Consider the following 16751-nt stretch of genomic DNA (forward strand, 5'->3'; position numbering starts at 1 on the left):
CTTCAAATAGACTGAAAAAAATCTCAGATGTGTCATCATATTATCGTTTGTCTCTGCAATTTATATTACAATTGGTGCGTATGTTTTGATTCATACCTTTTTCTCATGTTTCATATTGAAACAGATACTGACATTGAAAATAAAAACCATCTCCTTTTAGGTACTACTGTATATGACAGAATTATCTTAAACACGAGAAATATTGTATGCTTCAAGAGTAAATACTTTGTTCACCACCAATGATTGTGATGTGGCAGGCACACATAATGCATTGCATGCCATGCGTCACCCTTTGTTGTGTTAAATGGTCACTATCTTGGTTTGTTTTATATCTATAAATATAAAACAAAAAATCGACATAGTGGTATTTATCCAAGAAACTCTTTCTTCATTTATGTTTATGCAAAGTTTCATGTGCAAAATAACAAAAATGTCAAAATGGTTAAAAAAAAAAAAAAGATTAGGAGATGTCAGAAATATCTCCAATAGCTGAAACACAGGATACAGACACCGTACCTCAACGTAAACTGATGTGTAGATGAATCTCCGACCATTGATACAAAGAATGTTACAGTATCCCCTACTTTCACTGGGCTTGGTGGAAAATGGATCTGAATATTATCATCCAGTTTGAGCACCGACATCTTCATAGTGTCTTGAGTGGGATAAACAATGATGCTCCCGATCCTTTCCATTGGCGGGAAGACCTTGTGTCCGATGTCTTTGTCAGGATGGATGCCATTTGTCCATTTTGTGTCTTCTGCAGAGCACTCTTCGTCTTCTTTGGTGGTATAGATAATGTGGTGAAGCTCAACTGGGACTCCTTGTGGTGGAGCAGATTCTCTTGCATCCTCTGCCGGAGAAGTACTTAACCAGCTAGGTAACAGCTCAAGTTCTGCCACGCACAGCCCTAAATGCCCTTTCAGTCTACAACTTGATGACATTGCCCTGTTGTCCAAGAGAGCAACCATCCTGACACACGGCAGAATCTCTGATGGGTGATAGTCTTCCCAGTCTTTTCCGGCTATGTAAAACAAAGCTTGCACTTTGGCTTTGTTTGAATATATGGAGCTCTCGATTATATGGGATTTTAACTGCCAGTTGAACGTGAACTTGTTGGTGGAACTGAAAGTACTTGAGGTCATTATCAGGTTTTGTGGCACCGTTTGTTCTGCCGAGTAGGGTCCATAAGTGGCATTTATTACTGGTGGTAACTTGGCTTTGTATATGAAGAGGGGCTCCATTCGGGACTGCAGACTGGAGTTCTTCATAATGTCCTGGTTGGCCTCTTTAAGGAAGAAGGAGACTTCAGCATTACAAATGTGATAGTTTACCGGCAGATACACAGGGAGAGATGAGAACCTCTGAAGGCTGTCCATCATCACTCGACTCTCTGTCGCTGTAAGCAAAAGAGAAAGTGACGATTATTTGATGTGAACCTCTCTAATATTGTAACAGCTATTCAATCTATATCCTAGAGAGTTTGCAAGAATAAACGTAATGCTTACAGAACATGGATGAGGTGACGTTTTACTTTAAATAACTACATATTTTTTTAACAGCTTTATAAGTTTAAGACCCAAACCTGCATTTAAACAAGTACAAAATTATAACTGAATACACAATACATGTTGCTGGTTATTTTTGAGAGGGGGTAGTTTTATGTATGTATGTCTTTATTTATATAGCACCATTAATGTACATAGCGCTTCACAGTAGTAATACATTTGACAATCATATAAATAACAAATAACTACAAATAACATATCATGGGAATAAATGCATCAGACATAAAAGTAACATTGTGGAAGAGGAATCCGTGCCCCGAGGAGCTTACAATCTAATAGTTGGGGGAGTCTGTCTCGTGATAGAAGGAAGGATATCGGAGAGCTTAAGGAATGCAGCAGTAAAGTGATTGAAAGGTTATCTGATAGCCATATAAAGAAAACCCCACAAAGGTATTTCACGTAGGTAGTCTGGAATATAGAAAGGTATTGGAGGATTCCCCAAGCATGAATTGGGTAAGCATACAGTAAATCAATGAAAGAAATGGCAGTTTCTGCAAATGTTTTGTGGGCCAAAGAAATAGAGCCGGACTTTTAGCACAGCCAAGTTGAAGTCTTAGGCTTTGGTTATAGGGGTGCGCTCTTACACAAGATAACACAATATACCCCCCATATCTGCAGGTGGGAGAAATTATCACATAAAATGCCTTTTTCATCAATGGCTGATTCTATTCCAAAAATAATCATCATCATGCTGGAGGGTGGCAGTATGGAGGCGTTCCCCACAGGCAAGTAACATGGGGCCGCGAGTGTTCAAATCTGCCGCTGTAGTTGTCATACCTAAAGGTGGCATCACTGAGCTGGGGTTGCCAGGTGTCCGGTATTGAACCAGGCTGTCCTGTATTTGGACACTCTGTCCAGTAAAATATTAGAGGTAATACAGGGCATGTATGTGTATACTGGTATTACCTCCCTGGACGTGTATGTGCCCGGTATTACCTCTCTGGACATAGTGACCTGACCGGCATGGGGGGGCCGCGGGATTCCCCCCGATCAGGGAGAGAGCAGGGCTGCTGATAGGGGGCTAGGCAGCTTCCTCCATCTTGATTGGCTGCTGCTGGGTAATGCAGCCAATCAGGAGGAGGTGTCAGGAGCCTGGGGGTGTGAGGGTGAGAATGACAAAGGGGGTGAGAATGACAAGGAGCGAGGATAAGGGGAGGGAGGTAGGGTGACCAGTTTAGCCAGGACAGTCCCAGTTTTTTGGAATTTGCCCTGGGTCCCAGCTTTTAAAAAAAAAAGCCCTGTTTTTTTCGGTGCTTGTTGGCCACGCATGCGCGATCAGCGCTTGTGTGGCCGACAAGCGCCAATTGCCCATTTCGCACAATCGGCTGGCAAGTGCCCATTGCACAGGAGCGGATACAAAGCGTCAATCCCATATGCCCACGAGCAGCTGAAAAGCGCCGACCACGCATGTGCGTCCATCAAGTGGCCATTGCGCATTCGCAGCTGGCAAGTTGCCAGTGTTCATGCGCACACACGATGGGCGCTTTCCATTTGCACCTGCGCGGTCGGCCTCGCAGTTCGTGCATACGCAAAATTGGTCCCAGTTTGTCCTGGGGTAATTATGGTTACCTTAGAGGGGGGATGAGAGAGGAGGGTGAGGGGGTGAGAGAGGATAAGTACAGCGTGAGGGGTAAGAGGATGAAGAGGGGTGCAACAATCTTGGAATTTGTGGGAGAGGAGAAATAAGATCAGTATTGCTCGATGACTGCAGGTGTGTTATTTATAAATGATCTGACCATTATGTAATTGTTTCTACATTTCTCTACAGGTGTGCACCAATTTGCACCATTTCATATTCTATGTTGTATAACAATCCTGCGAAGGGTGCTCCGTCCCCAGAGTTTTTATACGAAATAGAATATGAATTGGTGCAAATTAGTGCAACCTGGAGAGAAATGTAGAAACAATGACGTATCGGTCAGATCATTTATAAATAACACACCAGTCCACCGACTTTTCTCGAGCGCGTCGCACCTTTCACCATTGTGTCCAGTGTTTTTGGAGAAGCCCCTTGGCAAACCAACATCACTCCCATCTAGACCCCAAAATATGGGTTTTAGAGGAAGGGGGGGGGAGGGAGAGAGTCTTTTTTTGTAAAGTCCGAAGTGACTGCTTTATCTCCCCAAACACACCTTTAAACAACACGTTGGCATATCCATATTAGCATATATCCCAGGTATGCTCAGGTCTCTCTCTCCATGTCAGGGGGGCGGGGGAGGGGGCAACTCCAGTCCTCAGGTTTTTAGGATTTTCCGGCTTCAGCACAGGTAGCTCAATCAGTGGCACAGTTGAAGACTACGCCACTGATTGAGCCACCTGTGCCGATGGTGGGATGTCCCCAGTACATGGCATGTTGGTGGCCCATTGAGGACTGGAGTAGGCCGTCCCTTGCTCCCCGTTTTGTTTTAAGGAGTGTTTGGGCAGGTATACACGTCACTTGGGGGTTTCATAAAAATGAACTCTCAATAACATATACAACAGCCGTTATTTGTACATATAGCTTTGGATATGCGTTAACGTTGGAATTTTAATAACCGCCCGTTATTAGCATCAAATTAACAGACCTCAGTGGATCTCTGGAAACCGAAGTAATACAAAGCTTATGCAGAACAGAAGAGGTTAAATGGTCTTTGCTTTCACCAATGTAGCTGGAAAGATTAGTATCCACATTGGGTATTTAGCTATCACACCGCATGCGAAGAGTCTATGGATCCAAGTATATTTCAATTATACAACCATCTATATATCTTCTACATGAGATTAAACGCTGTTTTATTGACAAATTCACTCCGATCCATAATATGGGTAGAAAGCTACACAGGTCTTACTGCCGTCTATCCTTAGAACATGATTTATCTGATCCGTGGAATATAAAAAGCAATATCATTGCATATTGCATTGTAAGCTAGTGCAACCTGATTAAATCACATTTATTGAGTATTGTACAACTTTAGCACCGAATAGGCCAGTAATATATTATTCTCAACTGCAGAGCACGTTTTCTGCAGTGAAGGAGTTATTCATCAATGTATTTTTTTTTTTTAATCAAAATATCTTAATAAAAAATATGTTAATCTACCTGGACATTAAAAGTAGGAACAACCAAATATGGGATTGTTGGCTTCAGCTGTACAACTTGTATTGCTTAGCTAAGGTTTCACGGGCAAAGTGTTTATCAGGAGATGGTTCTTTCAAATATCACTCAAAAAGATTACATTGTATTTAATAAAAGATAATGTTTCAGCATTTTAATCTCAGAGGATAAATAATAATAATCATAATAGTTTGTTCTTGTATAGCGCTACTTTACGTAGCGCTTTACAGAGACATTTTTGCAGGCACAGGTCCCTGCCCCATGGAGCTTACAATCTATTTATTGGTGCCTGAGGCACAGGGAGATAAGGTGACTTGCCCAAAGTCACAATGAGCCGACCCCGGGAATTGAACCAGCTTCCCCCGCTTCACACTCAGTGCCCGTCAGTGTCTTTACTCACTGAGCCGCTCCTTCTATGGCCGAGTCCACGGTCCCTGCTGGCGTGCTGAGGCGCGCTGAGGCGCAGGGAAAACGGGTGCTTTCCCTGGCCTTGCGGTTGCTTACCGCAAGCGCTCTCAGCAGCCGTCAGGGGGCGGTCCGGGGGCGGTCCGGGGGCGGGCGCGTCACTGGCCGGGGGCGGGCCAGTGACGTCACGGAGCTGGTTCGCCCTCATTGGGCGAACCGCTCACGTGACCGGCCTGTCTCGCCGGCAAGCGGGGGAATTTTAAATTCCCCCAAGACCTGCGCTTCCGCAAGCGCGCGTAAGCGCAGGTGAGCCCCTACTAAAGCCGCTCTAATTGCGGCTGTAGGGGCTCAGTGCTGAGCGGGAGCGCGCCTCAGCGCGCTTCCGCCAGCAAGCACGTAACATGGCCGAGGCCATATTTCTTTTAATTTTTTTTAAACTGGCATTTAAAAATAAAATCATCTTTTTGACCAGTTTCAGCTCCTTGTATTATTCAAAATAGAAACAGAAATATGAAACAAATCCCTTTGTGTCCATAACGAAGATTTCCACAGCTCCCCAGGGGCACAGAAAGTGTTATTAAACAGATTATACACTCCCTGCTGTTGGAACAATCAGATGTTAGAAAGTTAGGCTTGCTCTATTGTCCTTGCGCTTTAAAGAAGGGGTACTGAAGTCCAGCCCTCAAGCCTCCCCCAACAGGTCAGGTTTTCAGGATATCCCTGCTTAAGCACAGGTGGCTCAGTCCCTGCTTCAGCACAATTGGCTCAATCAGAGGCATTCAGGATATCCCAGCTTCAGCACAGGTGGCTCAATCAGAGGCTCAGTCAAAGACTGAGCCTCTGATTGAGCCACCTGTGCTGAAGCTGGGATATCCTGAAAACCTGACCTGTTGGGTGGGGCTTGAGGACTGCAGTTAAGCCCCCCTGTTGTAAAGTAAACATACACCCTTAATCAACTCACATGCCCAGTATGTCTTTCTACATAACCCCACTACTGCAGAAGGGGGCGGACGCATCATTTTCCCTAATATAGAGAGTCAAATTCGTGCCGGTATTCTCCCACGGTTTTGCCAGCACCCACCACGGTCACCACGGAGATAAAAACATGAAACATGGGTGATCCCCTTAAACTGCGAATCTACAACCCCGGCTACTTTCTAACACTTTGCCAGTAATTGTGTGGAAGGAAATATTGCGCCTCCGACAGGTACTTCCAGAAAAAGAAGCCATTTGGGACAGCCCGGCCAGTGAGCCGTACATCACGGACCTCTCTCTAAATGATGCTGTAAGAAAACGCATGCGCCATTAACCTCTTACATCCCGTTACATTAAACAGCACATATTTTGATAAACGGCGTAGCTTTGTGGAGATCTGAAGGCCGCGGCCATAGTGGAACGCGCTACCTTCCGCGCTTCCTCCTCCCGGCGTCACGCTTCAAATACAAACTTGTTTGTATTGCGAAGCGCCGCTCTCCCTGCAGCGCATATGCATTTGGCATCCTGGTGTTTTTGTTCGTGTCCTGCACTATGGACAAAGCCTAATATATAAACTTGCTTATGACAACAATTGGGACAACTAGGGTCTGTCTGGATCTAAGTGCTAACAGCGAATAATCCAACATGTGTAGAACACTGGGTTTGCTGCCTATTACTTGGCTTTCTGCGGCACTATACAGTTATGCGTTAATAGAATTTGACATTGCCGGCAGCTTACATGTATTTGAACACAGCTGACCGGCTGTTTTGTCAATGGCTGTGTATTTCTAAAGGAAGCATACTTGTAGAATATTAGAAATTCCCGTCTTTTCTATGTTTTATTCTATAGATTCAAAGCCACGCATGTTTTTATTCCCCTTCCACCTACCTCAGGGGCTTGAACCTGCGACCATCACAATACACCGCATACATCCAACAATACATAGGTAAAAATCAAGGAATTTATTCTTGCACGTGCCGCCTTGTTGCTAATAGTGATTAACAATAGGTGCCCAGAGCAGAATTTTACAGATGGAGAGATCCCTCTAAATTGGAATTCTGGCTGTAAATCTTATTACAGTAATCCCTCCCCTGTTCCAAGATTATTACGTTCACCTTTATTGTACAATAAATGGTGAGAATGCATCACTCGAGACTAAAGAGAGATTATAATTAACTCTGGCGGAATAAATCTACATTTAGCATTCAGCAGCAATACCTCTTTCTTTGACTCAATGGGAAGATATGACGGGATTAACATCATGTGTATGTCCTGCCACTGTTACAGTAATTAATTTGGAAGAATGACAAGTGATGCGTGGAAGTAATCTAATCCGCAAAAGGAGGGAGGATTAGCTCAGGGAGTCACACAAACCTACACCGTGAAATGGAACAAAAGGTGAGAACCCGTGTTAGCTTGAAGGCCCAGTAATTGTAAAACACAACGATATTATCTGTGCATTTATACATGTGTGTGCTATAGATCACATTCATCCAGCCAGCAGAGAGAGGATAACATGAAGCAATAACAATAAAGACATTATATATATATATATATATATATATATATATATATATATATATATATATATATATATATATGATCGCTAAAGGCCAACCACAACATAACAATCAAACCTGCGGACAAGGGAGGAGCAGTGGTCATAATGAACACCACAGACTACCTGCGGGAAGCACACAGGCAACTCTCTGATGCAAAGTATTACACCCAACTGCAGGAGGATCCAACTAAAAAATACATGCAAGAACTCAACAGGATCATTAAAACACTCCCGATCCGCACAAGAGAACAAATTCTGGACCTGATACCAGCCAACCCAAAACCTGGCACTTTCTACATGCTCCCTAAAATTCACAAAGAGGGTAACCCTGGGCGCCCTATTATCTCTGGATCTGGCACACTGACTGAGAATATTTCTGGCCGGGTGGAGGGCATTCTAAAACCACTTGTCAGGAACACACCCAGCTATATCCAGGACACAAACAAACTGAATGCTATTGGCCCCCTCCCAACAGGAACACTACTAGCAACCATGGATGTAGAGCCGAGGTGGGCAACCCTGTAGCCAATAGCCACAGGTGGCTAATTGGCCATCAAAGTGTGGCTAATTGGAGTTTGCCAAAAAAAAGCTTAAAAAAAATGTGATATATATATCTGATAAAACCAGGTGCTATTACAACGGACGGTGCGCCAACAATGATTGGAAAAAAATCAGGATTTGTTTCTCGAATTGTTGATGTCAATTTGGAGGCAGAGATAAGATGCGCATCGAGTACAGATAGTCAGCCAATGTTTCTGCAACTTCGCATTAACTTGTCTTGCATTTTCAATTTGAAGAATTGTCATTATTTGCGTCTCAAGCAGTTGTAACTGAGTAGTCAAAGTGTACATGTTTTGAATGAACTTGTTCAAACAGTGCGTGTTGTTTTAAATGTTCGTTTAAGTAGCCTTATTTCTCAAATTTTACATGGTGTGGCTATTTTCACTTCTCATTCGCCACACCTGTGGCTACATTGAAAAATAGGTTGCCCACCTAGGATGTAGAGTAACTTTATACAAACATCCCCCACGAGGATGGGATTTCAGCCTGCAGATACTTTCTGGGACTGCAGGAGCCACTCACAGAGACAGTGACTAAATGCATCGAATTTATTCTGACCCATAACTACTTCACATTTGGAAATGACACATACCTCCAGACAACCGGGACCGCTATAGGTACTCGTATGGCGCCACAGTATGCCAATCTGTTCTGCGCAAAACTGGAAAGTGACTTTCTTTCCACCTGTCACTTGAAACCCCTTACATACATTTGCTACATCGATGACATCCTCCTGATTTGGACCCCTGGTGAACAGGTCCTCATACAGTTCTATGACAACTTCAATATGTTCCACCCAACCATCAACCTCAAACGCACCCATTCCCCGGACAAAGTACATTTTCTAGACACCACCATTACTATAAAGAACAACCAACTACAGACTTCTGTAAACCGCAAACCTACAGACAGAGCCAGCTATTTGAGGGACAACAGCTTCCACCCGACACACACCAAACATGCAACCATCTACAGTCAAGCCATACGATACAACCGGATATGCTCCGACACAGCAGACAGAGACCAGCGGATTAAAGCCTTGAGATCAGATTTTATAAACCGTGGATATAACCACAGAATTGTAGACCAGCAGATTCAAAAAGCCACCAGAATACCAAGAAGTGATCTCCTTGAATACAAACAGAAAGAGACAAGCGACAGGGTACCTTTGGTGGTCACATATAACCCACACCTTGGAGCCCTACGCAAGATCGCCAGGGAACTACAACCCATCCTCCAGGAAGATACAAGACTGCAACAGGTCTTCCCTGAAGCACCGTTATTATCATACAGACAACCTCATAATCTCAAGAATATTATGGTGAGGAGTAAAGTATTCAGCAGTACAACTGAATGCGGGACGAAACCATGCCAGGACGCAAGATGCAAAACCTGCGCAATGCTCTACACAGCGGAGACAATATAAATACCACACAGGAATCGGGAATACAAAATCAGAGGAAGGTTCACCTGTTCCTCCAGCAATGTCGTGTACCTCATCATGTGCATGAAATGCCCAGGGGGCTGCTACTACATAGGTGAGACGGGACAGGGACTAAACAAGAGAATGAACCTGCATCGCCACAGCATCACACGCGGAACAAGAGACGGTCCTGTCGGCGAACATTTCTCTGACTCTGGCCATAAGATGAACGATCTGAGGGTTGCCATACTCATAGGTAATCTTAAAACACCAAAAGAGAGACGGTTGCATGAATACAAATTTATGCAACTGTTTGGGACACTTAGCGGTGGCCTAAACAGAGATCTAAATTTTATGAGTCATTACTGACACAAGTGAACTCTCTTCCCATGACTGCTAAAGGCCATGTCTGTACATACTGTGCTATAGGTATGCACACACAGCTGTCTCTTACACATACTAATACTCCTTGTTTTTCCATCCCTATACACCAATAGGGACCACATAGTATCCACACACACTTTTAGTTATGCTACAATCTCTCACATTTCCACACCTACCCACACCATTTATATTAACTCCCACTCCACGCACAACTTTTGTTAAGCACTGTATACACTGTGGGCTCTCCATTCATTTATATTCACACAGATACACACACACACTTACATCACTAACTTTCAGGAACCATTTAACACCTCTAGCCATAAATCACATCCACACACGGGGGAGGGACAAGCACAGATAACATTCCAAGAGACGCTGTTTTTAAGTATACCCTTTGCTTGCTTCATTCATTGTAACATCACCGGAAGAAGAGATCAGTGTATCTCGAAAGCTCGCACAAATAAAAGCATTTTGTTAGCCACAGAACGGTATCATCTATTTATATTTTGATTATATATATATATATATATATATATATATATATATATATAATTAGTGTAGAGGTATTGGTACCGTGTTAGTCGAGCTTTAATAATCAAAAATGAATAGACGATACCGTTCTATGGCTAACGAACATATATATATATTTGTATGTATGTATGTGTGTGTATATATATATATATATATATATATATACACATACACACACACATACACATACTGTATATATATATATATATATATATATATATATATATATATATATATATATACAGTATGTGTATGTATAAATATATAAGTCAAGCAATACTGATATATCATATATCAGTATTGCTTGACGTGAGAAAGAGAGGATAACTCTCGAAAGCTTGTCCTATGACATAAATTGTTAGTCCAATAAAAAAAGGTATCACCTAATACTGAAGAACTCATTTATTCTGCACTATCGCAACTGGACTAACACGGCTATTTTCTGCTTTATATATATATATATATATATACATACTAATTTGTTTGTGCGGTTCTTACAAATCCACACGCTTAATCCTAGAGCCACCAAATGTGGCATTCTACATAATAGGATCCAATGGAAGAGCATAGGAGGGGTTTTGGTATGTTTGACCCAAAGCATCGGGAAGCCCCGAAACAAATGTTTGTGAAAACTTTGTTTTTGTCACTCTAGCTCCTCAGGGAATTGTTCAATTAACTTCAAGTTTGTAATGTGGGTACATATTTGGAGTAGACATAAATCGGTCCACAAAGTAGGTTTGTGTATTTTAGCTAAATGCCTCACTCTTCGTACTTCCGTTCCCCTGTGCACAGTGCGAATGAAACCAAAGCCTGTAAATAAAGAGCTTTTATTTTGCCATTTTAGCTTTAGTGCAATCTTTCTGCGGGTTTCTTACCATTTTCAATTCTATTCTTAACTTGATAGGATGCAATTGGTTAGGATACAGTTAAGGTCAGTTTGTTTTTATTTTAATGGTATAGTTTTTAGATTGGCAATGCTTAGCATGTTTTTAGCTAAACTATTATTAGAATTTTAAATATATATATTTTGAATTCTCTCCACTTTGGCTCACTACAGGAGCCTTTTTCAAGACAACAAAAAGCTTACACAACATATCCTTAAATAACCTTCCCCCAACACTGCGGTGACCCAAAATGCGTGGGCAAAGAAACTGCCACTCACCCCTGGCATTGCCTAGTAACAGAAATCTACAACAGCCTGCAGGGGCTTCTCGCGGGTCCCGGCACACAGGCAGTAGTCTGTCTGTATAATCAGTACCCAACAAGTGGAATACATCAATAAAATACAGAAGTATACTAAATATTAAAAACAACACGTTTCAAGGTGCCATCTGAGCAGGGCAACTGTAAAGCAAACCTGGACAAAGCGCCCAACGGGAGACCGCTAATGTATCCTAATCAGTCTTGAAACATGATACAAAGAAACACAGAGATCTGTAACAAGTTAGGAATTGCATCAACCGAAGAAGCGCACAGTATAAGAGACAGGGATAGACATAGAAACAATCTGTTAGTCAGGACCACAGGGAGAGCAAGTAGAGAAACAATGTCAGTCTAGTATTACAGGGCATCTTCCCTCCGATGTGGGAGCAATGTCACACAGTCTCATATACTGCTGCGGCACAGTTTATTCGAGCATTTGCCCGTTCTGTGCCGCAGCAGTAGCCTGGCGCGCGCCCGAGTGTGACGGGCGCGCGCCGAAGCAGCGGAAGAGCGCCCTCCGATCGGGGCGCTCTCCCTACCGCTGCCGGGTCCGCCGGGTCCCCCGGAACCCCCTGCCGCTGTCCCGCGATCGCGGGACACCAGGGCTCCCTCGGGAAGCCCCTGGACATGCGTGCAGGGGGCGCACGCTCCCGATGACGCGTGACCGCGCGTCTATGACGCGCGGCACGCCGAGGGGCGGCCACTAGCAAGCCGGGAGATTTCCCGGCTTGCGGTACCGACCACACTTCAATAAAGTGTGTCGGTAGTGTATACATCTATACTGTACACACACACTCTGCGAGAAGAAATTACTAACGTTGGACAGAGATGGCACTTGACTGGATTTCCATTTTTAATTCATTAGGTTAATTGGAGCAACATGGAGAAGAGAGGCTACAAACGCAGTACCTAGATCATTGGGGAGGCTTCATCAAGCAGTGGATCAACAAGGGCTGAAGATTTTATATATAGATTTTATATATAGACAGGTCTGAACCCTGCTTTTCACCATTATCACCCAGCATACAGTGCTTCCACTGCAGCAAAGGATTCTGGTAAATGACATGCATATGAGTACACAGTGCCACCTTTTGCTTCAAAATCATAACACATGGTCCATATATATATATATATATATATATATATATATATATATATATATAGACCATGTGTTATGATTTTGAAGCAAAAAGTGGCACTGTGTGCTCATATGCATGTCATTTACCAGAATCCTTTGCTGCAGTGGAAGCACTGTATGCTGGGTGATAATGGTGAAAAGCAGGGTTCAGACCTGTCTAAGACATGCAAATGAGCACACAGTAATATTTCCATTTGCTATATATATATATATATATATATATATATATATATATATTATATATACACACACACACACACACACTCTAGCGATGTTGCCCGGGGGCGGGTGGCGGAGAGTAGGAAGAGTTCAAAATATATTTTTGGAATTTCTAACAATAGTTTAGCTAAAACATGCTAAGCATTGCCAATCTAAAAACTATACTATTAAAATAAAAACAAACTGACCCTAACTTTATCCTAACCAATTGCATCCTGTCAAGAATAGAATTGAGAATGGTAAGAAAACCGCAGAAAGATTGCACTAAAGCTAAAATGTCAAAATAAAAGCTCTTTATTTACAGGTTTTTGTTTCATTCGCACTGTGCACAGGGGAATGTAAGTACGAAGAGTGAGGCATTTAGCTAAAATACACTGCTGATCTAATATTGTTATAATGAACATACTGTAAAAATGGATGACATATTGATGAAATGGACCGGGGGGGTCTCTGGAGTTGAGGTTGCTGGTGGTGTGCAGAATCCATTTTGTCTCCAGTTTGTCTGTATTGTATTGTCTTGTGTGTCTTGTGTGTCAAGCTGTTTTCCTGCAATCATTTCATGTGAGAAAGTAGGTGTATGTGTCAGTTTTGCTGCCAGGACTCAAGGCCAAAATCGGCCTATGTCCCAATGCCCAGAAATTAGGGAGAAGCAAGTATTATGCAGTTATACAGACCTAGAGATACAAATGTATCCTAACAGTTCTTGTTCATTGTATTATACTGTAGATGTTTTAACCCAGTTTTTACTTATTTTAGTGACCTTTATAATGATTGGTTTAGAATAGGGAGGAGATATTGTATTCTACCTAGCAACTTATTTTAGGCAAAGAAACTCATATGTGTATAAAAAGCCTGCATGCGCCCTCCCTTTACAGAGTCTATGGTTGACCCTCCTGTATGATCACTCAGTATAAGACAATAAACTACTCATTATCTACGAACCGTGTTTGCTCTTTTCTTCGTGCATTTGCAAACACCGACAACACAAAAGCGCTTTAGAACCAGAACCGGTACTTTGTGGACCGATTACATCTTCTCCAAATATGAACCTACATACCAAACGTACCTACGTTCCAAACATGTACCTACAGTCCAAATTTTACGTTAATTGAACAATTCCCTAAGGAGCTAGAGTGAAAAAAATGAAGTTTTCACGAACATTTGCTGGGGGGCTTCCCGATGCTATGGGCCAAACATACCAAAACTATGCCATGGCAACGTGACGTAATGACATCACGTTTCCATGGCAACGTGCCACCGTACGACGTCACGTTGACGACATCGCGGCGTCATTTGATGCAAGGATTCGAAAGGGGACGGAGGGCGGCACCAAAGAGGCGGCAGACACGGGTACGTGCCTAGGGGCGGCAATTGTGAAAATCCGCCGCTGCTTGTCACATATACAAGTTATGTGCTCACAAGTGTGCCGTACGTGACAAAGTGTTTAAGTAATGCTCATGTTAGATAACTCATGGTCAACCGTGGCGGTACACCTATTCAGTCCCCGTAAAATGCCTATTTCAGGGTCTGGATGCGAGTAGCGTCAGGTGTAGGTACAGACGAGCCAACGAGTATTCTAAACTTGCCTTAAACTAGCCAGGTACATGCTGGGTACATGCTGGGTACATTTCAGTGACATTTCTGCAGAGGCTAATGGCCCATCGGATTAACACAGCAGGGGTCCCTGGCAGTCCCATTCAGTTTGAATAGGACTGCCAGGGACCCACGCTGTTAATCCGATGGGCCATTAGCCTCTGAAGAAATGTCACTGAAATGTCACTGTAAAATTGGTGTACATATCTCTTTCTCATGCTGGCAGTAAACCTGGTAAGTATACAGGATTGCCAGCAACAATCATGGAGGTTTGCCCTCAAACCCTGGTGAGGTGTCATATGTCCCAAAGGAAGTGACAACATGCTGTGTGACCACCCTTAGTGACCCAGAGTGTGTCTGTGTTTCTGGAGGTGAAATAAGACACAGCACTGCCTAAAGTTAGGAGTTCATTTCCTGTTGTTGTGCTGCCTCTGTTCAGTAAGAGGCACGTGGAGGTCTGCAACAGTGTTGCAGTGGTCTGATGCAAGAGCTGTGAGTCTGTGCAGCTCTGGGCAGAGAGACAGAGAAGCTGATGAATCTCTTTGAGAGGAGAGGTGGAGAGCAACTCTATTAAAGGAGAAGGAACCTTCCTAATGGAGTGCAGCAGAGGAATGAGCGGCTAAGCTGCTAGCTGTGAGGGGCAGCTGGCCCATACCACCATGCCAATAAAGATGTCCTTGATAAAAGATACCCTAATGTATGAGTCTGGAATTACTCTGCAGAGGAAAGCATCACAGAGGAGTTCCTCATCAGAACCATCCCCATGCAGACGCAGGGATCCTGATGAGGTGGAGGCACTGCACTGGATATAGGTAGGACTCGCACACACTACCTCATCTGCCTGTCTGGATTGATAATCCCCAAACACTATCATGCGGGAGACTCAGGAGTCCTGTTGCCAACAGGTGCACCACAAGACACTACCATGTAATGGGGGCCGGTTAGACCACAGGGGCCAATGTGAGATTGGGTGGGTCAGGCCATACAGAATACCCGTTACATAAATAAGAAAAAAAAAGTGGGGGAATGTAGTATTTCTGTTTTAAGGCTAATTTAATATTTTTAAAGAAGTGAAATCCACTGTGTTATTTAAAAAATAAATACGTTTAAGCCACTAGTTGAACTGCCCCTTCAACTCTTTAAATGTCCCAAAACTTACCCTGCATGTACACAAGGGCTGGCACTGAAGGGGCAGATTGCATTGAGCTGTGGACGCGATTGGAACGGAATGCTGTCCACTGACCACATGACCGCTACCCCACGCGGTCACTCACATGTCGCCGGTCTACTTCTTTTAAAAGTATCAAATATCTGAAGCAGACACAAACAAAATAGGAAATCTTTGCACACACCTTGTGTCCTTTAGGGCAGGGGGGCTTAACGCCAGTCCTCAAGACCACCCAACAGATCCAGTTTTAAGGATATCGCAGCTTCAGCACAGGTAGCTCAGTCAAAGATTGAGCCTCTCTGATTGAGCCACCTGTGCTGAAGCAGGGATATCCTTGAGCATAAGCATAATCCCCTACCCCCCCCCCCCCCCCCCCAAAAAAAATCAGACATCTAGTTTGAGGTGCAAAGTAATTGGAAAACCCTAGTCAGAAAACCGACTCGCCCCATTCATTCATACAGTACATCTTCATGCTGTATGATCAATATTCTTCCGGAAGCCGTTTCCTTGTGTATGATCTGCCCGAATCAGAGAAGCGGATGCATGAAATCAAACGAAGACCCTCTGGAAATTCAGTGCATTTAATTATCTCTCCCGCTACAAAAAAAAAGAACTCATTATTAGCACAGAACCCATCTTTTACTTCTCAGTATGCTCTGAGCAGTGTGTCTGTAGCATTGGTGAACCTGATCTGGAAATATGAATATGCATGGAGGTGTATTCAATGCTTTGTAATAATGTAACTTGACTTTGCTGCAGGCAGGCAAATGAAAGGAAGGGTTTTTCGTCATATACGTGTCTCAGGCACTCAGCAGACAGGTCAAGACGGCTAAAAAACTATTAAGGATGCATTCAGAAAACAGAAAGAACGTTCAAACAAATAAGTTGAAATATATACAGTGGTGTGAAAAAGAAAGTACACCC

General features: G+C 43.2%; 1 protein-coding gene across 1 annotated transcript in view; it reads right to left on the reverse strand.

Annotated features, from left to right (window-relative positions):
* LOC142464949 (transmembrane protein 132B-like) overlaps positions 1-16751 on the reverse strand; it is a 286810-nt gene that overhangs the window by 193485 nt on the left and 76574 nt on the right. Inside the window, exon 2 of the mRNA XM_075568707.1 lies at positions 517-1399. Within this exon, the coding sequence (XP_075424822.1) occupies positions 517-1399 (883 nt within the window). The remainder of the gene's footprint in view (positions 1-516; positions 1400-16751) is intronic.

The sequence above is a fragment of the Ascaphus truei genome, chromosome 13 (genome assembly GCF_040206685.1).
Source record: "Ascaphus truei isolate aAscTru1 chromosome 13, aAscTru1.hap1, whole genome shotgun sequence".
Taxonomy (NCBI): Eukaryota; Metazoa; Chordata; class Amphibia; order Anura; family Ascaphidae; genus Ascaphus; species Ascaphus truei.